The sequence below is a fragment of the Chelmon rostratus genome, chromosome 12 (genome assembly GCF_017976325.1).
Source record: "Chelmon rostratus isolate fCheRos1 chromosome 12, fCheRos1.pri, whole genome shotgun sequence".
NCBI lineage: Eukaryota > Metazoa > Chordata > Actinopteri > Chaetodontiformes > Chaetodontidae > Chelmon > Chelmon rostratus.
In genome coordinates this window covers 15,688,196-15,698,907 of record NC_055669.1, presented here as the reverse complement: position 1 = coordinate 15,698,907, position 10,712 = coordinate 15,688,196, and the positions used below count along the sequence as shown (strand labels likewise).

Below are 10,712 nucleotides of genomic sequence, written 5' to 3'. Positions count from 1 at the left end.
TAATAAATATAGGCTTTTTGTGAAATGTGCAAACTTATTCTTGTTGTCTCTTCAAACCATGGCTCAAAACTGAAGAGGGTTCCACAAACGAAGTGACTGAACAATAAACTGCATGAAGACACTTTCATATTATATTTGTGTTGTATTTCATGTAAATATATACAGATAACAAAAAGAAACATGTGAATCAGTTTAAACAATGTAAAAATGGACAAAGATAAACCAGCATATACGTATTCATATGTATATCTAGAGTATTTACTGTTATTGTGATTTATCTGAAACGATTAAGGACATATCTTGAAGTAAATTAACTTTATATGGTTTGTGTATCCTTCAAAGTATGCAAAAACAACAGATTAAAAGTGAAATTGTAGATAAGATTGAACACAACATGATGGTTGACTGACTCCTAACTGTAGGTCTGAATTTGGATCAGCAGCTACATTAGATGTCAACAACTGATCATTTACCAACATTGTTTTCATTCAGCCGCCTTGGTTTTTAACCTATTAAAGCGAACCGTGTCAGTCATTACAACAGATCCTCATGGGTCTGAAGGCGTAAAGGTGAAGAAGTCCATTCCCTGCAGCTCCTCAGGTAAGTACTCCTGCTCTACAGGGCCACTGAAGGCTGGGTTGTACTTATAGCCCTTAGCGTAGCCCAATTGTTTCATCAGTCTGGTGGGGGCATTGCGTAGGTGCAGGGGAACAGGAGGTAAGGGGCCTTTGTGGTTCCTCAAACAGGCCTTCACATTAGCATAGGCCATGTAAATCTCCACAGATTTGGGTGCTCGTGCCAGATAGACAGCACACTGAGCCAGGATCACCTGTTGAGTGGCAGATGAAAGAAAGGAGAGCGATGGAGGTGAAGCCACTGGGACAAAAGCTATTGCAGCACTGACTGAAAATTAGGTTGTTTCAACTGAAGACTCAAAAGCATCACCGACTGGTCAGGTAAGCCTACCTCACACTCAGGCATCCCAATGAAGTGACAGGCTTGGAAGGCCGCCACAGCCTGAGGAAGAGCAGCAGGATCTGCCATACCTGAGAGAAACACAAGAGAAGAGACGGAGGCCATCCAATCAAGCTGCATTAAGAGATACTTTTTCTTGCTCAAAACCTTCTCTTTCTCATTTCTCTGTATGCATTTCAGCTGAGTCAATATTTTCTTTCCTGTAATAAAACAGTGCAAGCTGCACTTGATCCATATAATATTCCCATATAATGGTTGTAATGGCATCTTAACAAGCAACTGGCCAGTCAGAAAGTATCTGAAGTCTTCAGGTTCACCAGGATATTTAAAGAAAGTGATTCTTTTCTCGCTCACAACAAAACAGAACTGTTGAGTGAGAAAATCCTGCACAACAATCACTATTAAATCATTCACAGCTTTTAATAACAACAACACTATTAAAACAACAGTGTTGTTAAAAAGTGTCTTTACTGTAAATCAGAATGTGTTGTAACAAGTGCATTATGCATAATGAATACCTCTATGATACATATAATAAAACTACACAAATCTAAATGCATCTGAACAGAATAAGAGGAATTCAAAATAAATTGATAGAACAACAGAAAGAAATTACTCAAACTGATTAATCAACTATCAAAATAGTTGCAGGTTAATTCATAGCTGACAATTGATTAGTTGCTGCAGCTCTAACAAAGAGTTCCTTTAGTTATGAGCTGGGATTTAGTCTTTTTAGCTATCATCGCACTTACCCACATCCTCGCTGGCAAAGCGGACCATTCTGCGAGCCACATAGAGGGGATCCTCACCGCCCTCCAGCATGCGGCCCATCCAGTACAGGGACGCATTCTCATCCGAGCCTCTCATCGACTTATGAAACGCTGAGATACAGTTATAATGCTCTTCACCTTCAAACACACAGAAACACACACTATCAGACATCATTCTTCAGGTGACATTTCATCAACCAAACCTTCACAATGTTCTGAATAAACACTTAAAGACAAAGGAACAAAAAATGATCAGACCACGTAAAGCTGTAAAGAAGGGAAGAATACTGTCTCCAATATTATTATTATCTCCATTATTGTCATTTGTAAAGCTGAGGGACAGTTTCATCACATGGTGAAGCCCGGAACAGTAAATCTCAATCTTCTGGGACAGCTGATGTGTTATGTAACAGGACAGTGTGGAGCACTGATGAAGTTTCAGACAGGCTGAAGGGGTGAGTTATCCATGGACACTCAGGGAGAGGGGTAGGGTGAAGTGTAAATGACTGGAGTGCTGAAACTACAGTATGCAGTTCCTGCAACTAGAGAAAGAGTAAATAAACATGGTTGTGTACATTAGCTAGTTTTTTAATTAAGACAATACCAAATAAACTCTCTAGTTTTATGGATAAACAGCACACCAATCTTCAGCAGAGGCAAAGTTTAATATATAATTCTGTAAGGATATAGGGGCTCAACTGAAATGTGTGTACTGTAATATCCCCACACATATGCACACAAAAAAAAAACACAGGGCACTCCTAAGCAACTGTGAGTACAGCTATAAACAACTCCAGGTTATGTGCTTGGTTGAGTTTTTCCCTCTCTTATCATTCAATCATTCATACGAAAGCCCTGCCAGCTTCTGGGAGGTAATATGATAGAGCTGTGAAGCTCAAAACCTCGAGGTATTCAGATGTTATTTAAAGTGAAGATATTGACGGCACTGAGACTGCTGAGAGGATTTAACGACGTGGATTTGTAAAATACGCAGCAAGGTGTTAATGTGGAGAACGCTGTCGTGAACTGTCTGACACACCCCCTTTTATAATCCCAAAACACGCTTTGAATCTGTTTTGTATGGGCAATGTCCTCCAATCTGAAGCATTTCCACATTTTCCAAATTGCAGACTACCGCTCACTTAAAACTTTCAGGTGCATCCTGAACAAGCCTGTGCAATGTGAGAACATTAGGCGTTCCTGATGTGAAGTTTAGCTTATTGAGACTGTAATTTTATGTACAATGAGGTAGTTCCTAAAGATAAAGATTTCTAAGGCAGGAATAAAGTTGAATTCTTTATTCTTTAAAAAAACATAACACAACTTTTAAAAAACTCTGATAAAAACTACTGATGTGTCCCATAATTGACACAAAAAGCAAAGTAAGGATTTGAGCAATACATTTTGATATAAAATTACTACAAATATTAGAAGATACTGGGTGCTTTGGTAAATCTAGGGCGCCCTGAAGTTGCAAAAGGCACCTTTCAGATCACTGTGGTTCACAGGGGTTACTTAGTTATAGTAAAAACTGCAACATAGCCAAAATAAGTCCATCTGTTCTTACCAGCTTTATCATAGAGGATATGGGATCTCTGTAGACCTTCCTTGATGTGCTCCTCCTTCACCAGTATTTCCTGAGAACCATCTTGCCCTAACGAGTTGACCCGGGCCAAGTTCACCTGAGCCTGAACAGCCAGCTGCAGACTATTGAGCCCCACTCTTGCGTCACCATCACAAAGGTAGGCTATGGAGTCCAGAGCTTTCTGTTCAATGAAAATCTTTGGCCTAAGAAAACAGTAACATATATCAGATATAGTGTATCAGTATTCACACTTTTACATATAGTGCTTTTTTTGCAAGGAAGCCATACATAAGAAATACAAATGAACAAAGATAGCATGCGTTTCACCACAAATATTAATGTTCAGTATTTCTGCTCATTTTAGTCTGACAATGAGATGACAGCTACATTAAATCACACCTGAGAAAGAATTTGTTTAAAGGATGCAAACTCCGATAACCAGGATTACTAGAAATCCACCAAACACATCAGTCGTCCTTGCCAACGACTTCTTATCAACCTTCTCTCAAACTGTCTTGCTGACATGCCCTCTGGAGGGTGCCATTGTTTCTAGCTCCTCAGAATGTCAAGCCCCTCAAATGGTGATAAAATTCGACCCACTGATGGCTCTCTTCAAGTATGCACAAAAAGCATCATCAATATCCCTGGTGTCTAAGATAATGCTAACACAACAACATATAGTCAGCACTGTTCCCAACAATAACTATTCCCCAAGTAGAGAAAACACTGTTAGGGTGTAGGAAAAGGTACATTAGACTTGAGAAATATAAAGTGTCTTCCTAGAAATTCTGAGTCATCAAATTGAAAAGTATGTATAAATAACATTCACTCAGTTGCAAATACATAAGGTATATCCAGTTAAAACTAATGCAGAGGAATCATACCATCATCAAAGTTAGAGGCTGCAGCTTGTGGTGCTGTTGAACTGTATTCTGTTATACATAGAAGCATTTCTGTCATTTACTCTGCCCTCATAATCTAAATAGTGCCTAAGACCACAGCTACATTCCTCACGCGTTTGTAATTGCATTCTAAAAGTGCATGATAATGTGTGTTTTTGACACTAAACATTTGATGCAATTATTTTGGAAACTGATTGATAATATTTCAGTTTAAACCATTGGTCCATTAAAAAAAGCATGCATTTGCTTTCCTTCCTTCAGTGTCTTACATTACTCCAATACAATAATAACTGAGAGCAAAGTGATTCTATTTATTACTTATTAGTTAATTGTAAATTGAGCTCTTGTTCTTAGGTCCTGTAGGAATGTTGAATCATTTTTTCTAGAGAGCTGACAGGGTAGAAGGTGAGTTTTTAAATACGTTTTCATCAGTTCCTTTGAAATGAAAACTGCTCCTAAGTAGTTGAGCGGTGTAGCATAGGTTACCATGGTGATTTAGCCAAGATAAAAGTGAGCCAGATTCTTTCTGGTTCAAACCGCAAGTTAGCTGGCTAACCCTTTAATCTCGCCATGTGTTTCAGTGTATCCCAAACAACACATCTGACACGAATATTTGATTGTATCTCTGGAGTTCATCATCACATACCATCTACAGCCAGCATTAAACAGCTGCCTCATTGTCCACAACTCATATGCAAATTCTTTTCTGTCAACATATTAGACCAGACCAGAGCAGAGGGGATTGCTGCGGCTCCAACAACTACAACTACACTCCTCCCATATATTATCTAACTGAACCCACTAAGCCAGGAGCAGAAGAAGAGACCAGGCCTCCCACTCAAACCAAAGGATTCTGAGTTATAGGGTGACACCCGGTCATGATGTGTGACACGGAGGACTCGCTCCACGGGGAAGCACTTACTCGTGCCCATCTGATTGCTCTTGATCTTTGGGATTCGCTGGATCTCGTTCCAAGACTCTGATCCCCAGTGTGGCCAAGGCCCTGTCCAGGATCGAGGCCATCGCCTCCACAGACAGCTTCTCCAGAACCAGCACCCTGCACCTGCTCAGCAGGGCAGCATTCACCTGGAAGGACGGATTTTCTGTTGTTGCCCCGATCAGAGTTACTGTCCCGCACTCTACGTGAGGAAGGAAGGTGTCCTACAGATACACACACACACGTAATGAGAAGGAAAGGTTGAGAGCAAAGCAAACAAGGGAGGATAATGACCACCTCTGACATGACAAACTATCAAGAGTAAGTACTTGTTTGACTACTATAATGCTTAATTGGTCAACCCTAGCATTACTTAGCTAGATTTTTCATGCTTTGATTCTTAACAGCTCATTAAGCCAGACTGAGCCTCTGCTAGCTGACAGAGGGATTTCCAGTCATGGAGCACAAGTCACAAAGTCTAAAAATTGTTTTCTACAGCCAACAGTTTCCTAGAACAATTAGCGCTACTCAGGATTAATTTAAAAATTTAAATAAAAACAATTACTTGTCTGCAAGTTAGTCTATTACTGCTTCTACTGTGTCACAAACAATAATGTTTTCCAAGAATCAAACAAAGGAGGTGGTGGGTATCGTTTAAGCCGGGATGAACTGAGTGTTTATTTTGAGTGAACACACTCATGTAACAGACTAATAGGTTAAGCTACAGGGTATACTGTTATTACTGCAAAGAAATGTCAAAAGTGGTTTGGAAAAGGAATAGCAATCGTAAAACATGATAATCTTAGCAGTTCAGCACATAATCCTCTTTATAACCACAAACTGTCATTTTTACACTTTAACAGGCCAGGCTAGCTGTTTCCCCTGGCCTCCAGTCTGTATGCTAAGCTGAGCTAACCACCTCCTGGCTGTTGCTTCATATTGTCTGTACTGTACCTCATACTGTCTGTCAGTTATTCATATCATAACTGACAGACATGAGAGTGGTATCAGTGTTCTTTAAAAGAGCATATTTCCCAAAATGGCAAACCTATTTGACACAGACATTGATGAAAGACATTGTCATTCTGCCTCAACAGTTAATTCAAACACAGACTGGATTTTTGGAGTTGCGTCTTACAGTTCAAACACTGACTAGAGCACATGTTTCCCTCTCAACACTCCACCTGTTGGGATTTGTTGAAGCGGTGAATTTCATCAATGAACAGGATGGTCTTTCGTTTGCACAGTCGGAGCTCATTCTGCGCCTGCTTGATCACCTCACGGACGTCATTGGTGGACGCGCTGGTGGCAGACAGAGGGACAAAACGAGCGGTTCCCTTCTTCTTACTGGTGCTAGCAATTATGTGAGCTAGAGTGGTCTGAAAGATGACAAAACACAAAGTCATTTGATTATGACATATGCAATGCCTTGTAGTACCATCGTGGGCCCAGAAGCAAACCCTAACACCAACATCACCTTGCACCTACAAAAACAATGTGAAAACATTTCCTTAACAATGTGGGGTATGTTTATGATTCTCATCATCTAAATGGCATCTTTAATCTCTGGCATTATGTGACCTGGTCGTTCCCTGGTCACATAATGCACCTTCCTTTGAGAGCCTGACAAATTTCATCTGCACTGTAAATCTCTATAACAAGCTCCAAAAATAACCCTTCAATTGTGTAACTTGAACACAGTAAGACAACTGACAGAGGGAGTTAAAAGAGGTCAAGTGTTACTAAAGCATGTTGACAAAGTCTAAGTATGGCAAGCTGCTGTATGACAATCCACCCTAGTAGCTTGGCATACTCAGGAAGTCATTAACATGCTGTGTTCAGGTCTGACAAACAACAGATACAAGCACCAACCTGGCAGCTGCGGAAGTAATAACTACCTTTTCAACATGCTCCTAAAGTTTCAGCGCTCTCTTTATCAAGTGCAACAGAGAGAAGGATAGAAGATACTACAGAAAAAGCAGCACCTTAAGTTTTAGTTGAACAATAAAACAAAAAAACAGGAAACAATAAGGTATGCAAACTATTGAGGGATGTTGTTTGTGGAAAGAATGCTTCTCATCTTTTGTCATTTTTTGATGCTTGGAGCTATGACTACTGCCACCATAGCCTGAATACTACCGGTTATAGGAGTTGCTTGTTCTAGCTATAGTGCTGATCCCTAATTCATTGTTGAGGTAATTTATCAAGAAAAAAACACCAAACAGTCACTCTTTTCTGTTTTATATAATTATAAATTATTGTTTATTTAATCACTTTAAAAAGCGCCAATGGGAAATTGGGACGGACACTTTTAAAACAACAACTTATTTATTATCTACCTATTTATTTATCAATTCAATAATCAGCAGATTAACTGATTAAATTTTATTACTTAGAGTCCTAAATGCTACAGTTGAACATCTGCATGTACAAGCAGGATTTTGTGACATCACAGTTGGGGAGCCAATCGCGGTGCAGCAGAGAGCTTGTTGTGTTTAAACTCCAGTGAACTCACGCCGACAGCTGACTTATTGGGAGACGTGTTCTTCTGATATGAAAAACTGCATATTCATAGACTGTAGGTTTTTTTCATGAGGAAGAAGGAGTAGATGTTACCCCCACCTTTCCGCATCCCGGCGGTCCCCACAGGATTATAGATGGTATTTCCTGGGACTCCAAAAGTGACCGGAAAAGTGTTTGCTGGCCTACAACTTTACTCTGACCAAAGTATTCCTCCAGTGTGTTTGGTCTCATTATGTCCGCCAAAGGCTTGTCTATCGTTAGCAGTGTCCGTGGCGACGAATCCTTGGCTGTCTTCAAAGTCTGTCCGCTGGATCCAGAGGGCTGGCTCGCTGTACCTGCCGGTCCCGGTTCTTCCTCGCTGGGCAAATTGCGTTTAGTGCCCTTGTTGACAGCAGTGCCAGCAGGTTGTTTGCTTGAAAATAACCCACCCCGTTCATTCTGAACTGAAACTTTACCCTTGTTGGTCTGAAACAGAGAAAATACCGCATTAGACGGCGTAGCGGCCATGGAGGAGGAGCTGGCCGTGGGTTTGACACTGGGGCTGGGTGGTGCAGCGCCCGCACTAATGCGAGATTTCTTTAATGGAGGTTCGCTTTCGTCTGTTGTCGACGGACTGCTGTCGGTATCGATTTTCAGCAGACACACGTCGAGGTGTCTGTTAATTGCGGCAGGTTTCAAGTCTTTAAAACAAACGGGACACTGCACTGACTCTGGTACCGTAGATGTCATCTCGTTCGCCATCTTGATTCCCGCGAAACGTTTGACCTTTCATCACGTGACCAAACACCGTTTTGGAGATTGGTGGTTGAAAAGTTTTTTTTTTGCCTTAAAGTTACGCCCTGATACGACTTTCCTCTTTTACTCGCTTAATATTACATTTCCTCTAAGATTATATTGTTAGTATTATTTTTTTTAAATTGAACTTCCTGTCGTTTCACGGTTTGTGTGCATTCAAGTGCTGATGGGACGGTCCGACATTAGGGCATTTGTGGCCCAGTTTATGTTTTCGGGGCAAACACAAGGATAAAGATGGATCGTCAGAAATTTGAGTTGATTTGTTTCTGGTTAAACTGTTGGGATTGTAAACTTGGCAAATATCGCAACTGAAATGCAACTGTCACACTTTTCTCAAAACTTTAAGCTGAGTCCTGGGAAGTTGTTTTTTCCTACAGGCTGTAGTACTTGAATGCAGCAAGTCTCTCGCAGTTGTTTTGGCCGTGGAGGACACAGGTTTTCTTTTTCAGATGATGAGGCTATATTGAAGTACGTTAATTGAAATTTATTGAGAGATAAAAACGGAAATTAATGAAACACCTTGCGAACGAACTATTTAACTAAATAATAAAGCTCATTTTTAAGCAATTCACTACACGTGATTGGCATGGCTGGGTTATCAATTGGGCAAATTGGGCAACAGTCCCTGGGCCCGAACCATCAGAGACTAACTGTTTTTCGCTAGTTTGCCAACTTTAATTTATTTGAAAACGGGACTTGTAGTATTGATTGAAATCACTGAGTCCTTATTATGGATATGTCTTCATTACCTAATCTTGTTGCCATGTCTTGAGGAGGGCCCTGTATCAAAATCCAGTTTCAAGAAATTGATTGTGTCACTTTTGTGCTTAGTTGCTGCCTATTCTTACATTAATGTGTTTAATACAAGTCCCACACAGCAAACCTGGGTATAGTTAACTACAGCATAGGAAAACTGCACACATTTCACTGACAGTGTGAGGAAAGGGAGCAATACGCTAAAGGGTTAAATATGTCCTTTGCGATTGAGCAATAGAACAGCTCTGATAAGACTTTATAAATGTATACTTTAATTAATTGAAAAATAGGTCACGTTAAAATGAGATGTATAAATATTAAAAGACAAAAGAAATAAATTACTTTACCAAATAGGAAGTTTCATTTGCATTTCAATTTGATTTTCCATTAACTTTGTTGTTCTGCTTAATTAATTTACTCTATTTAACAATATTATCATTTGCATGAACCATTTTAGGCTTTTTCATCTGTGTCCACCAACACACCCCTTGCTTTATTTTAAGGCCAATTTCGGATTAATCAGGGGCTGTGGCTATATATCTGTTGGCATCACTTAATTAACTACTTAATTAGCATGTAAGAGCCTCAAGGGTCTCTACACTACAAATGCAACAGACATACAATATTAAACTGAACTGATTTTATGCTGCTTTGATGCTTTTCTTATGAGCTTTACTGTAGCCTTTCTCTGCCTCCCCCCCTTCTCTGCTCAGATAAAAGACCCTGCCAAGAGAAACTCACCTGAGGGGTCAACCAGGCCGGGAAGACGGAGAGAGAGCTCAGAAGGAAAGGGCTGGCTGCCAAGTGTCTCCCTCAGGGAGAATGGCCAAGTTGAATTCAGTTCACCAGTGTGCCAACAGCAGAAACATGACCAAGCTGGCCTTATTCCCCGACTTGGAGAAGGTGAAAACCATGCGCTGCTTCTGGGAGATGAAGTTTGAACCAGAGGTATCAATGCAACCCATGAAATCCATGTTTTGCCTTTTTAAATCAGCCTTTTTAGGCTGCAGGAGCACCAGCAGAGGGTGGTAAAAGTCATGTTTTTAAATAAGAGGAATGCTGTGACAGTAATTTTCAGTAGAAACTACACTGCTGCTCCTGCTCTCTATATAGTGAAAATGCTGATTTGAGACAGCATTTACAGGTACTTTTAGCAATGACTTCATGAAGTTTTACCTTAACAGTCAAAAACAAACAACATTATATTTACCAGAATATAAAGTGGCAAAGTATGACACCATGATGTGGCTCGCTGACTCAGCACACTACATAAGTGACAAAGGTCAAGGGCTCTGACTATGTGAATTTAATCAATAATATTCTGCCAAACATAGTGTAAAGCATGTAGTCTGGAATTCAATTAATCACATGTTGCAGTTGTAACTTCAGTAATCTACTATAAAGCAAACTGAGACATTGTAAGTAATCAAAGACCAGTTTTGCTATTTTTTTCCCCTCCATTGCAGGCA

General features: G+C 40.2%; 1 protein-coding gene across 1 annotated transcript; it reads right to left on the bottom strand.

The window, feature by feature from the left end:
* Positions 1-144: 144 nt before the first annotated feature.
* On the bottom strand, positions 145-8,433 carry wrnip1 (WRN helicase interacting protein 1). The gene is made up of 7 exons (XM_041949728.1): positions 7,792-8,433; positions 6,354-6,548; positions 5,155-5,393; positions 3,313-3,533; positions 1,728-1,883; positions 967-1,046; positions 145-829 (listed from the first exon to the last, which is right to left on the bottom strand). The coding sequence occupies exons 1-7, from the start codon at positions 8,431-8,433 to the stop codon at positions 548-550; spliced, it is 1,815 nt and encodes a 604-aa protein (XP_041805662.1). The 3' UTR covers positions 145-547.
* Between the last annotated feature and the right edge of the window lie 2,279 nt (positions 8,434-10,712).

Bases quoted from the DNA above. Each gene is read 5' to 3' on its own strand.
- wrnip1 (XM_041949728.1), bottom strand. From the start codon at position 8,433: ATGGCGAACGAGATGACATCTACGGTACCAGAGTCAGTGCAGTGTCCC. The intron at 6,549-7,791 runs GTGGGGGTAACA...GTCATCTTTCAG, and splicing joins GACCGCCGGGATGCGGAAAG to ACCACTCTAGCTCACATAAT. The intron at 5,394-6,353 runs GTGGAGTGTTGA...GTGTATCTGTAG, and splicing joins GCTTCAACAAATCCCAACAG to GACACCTTCCTTCCTCACGT.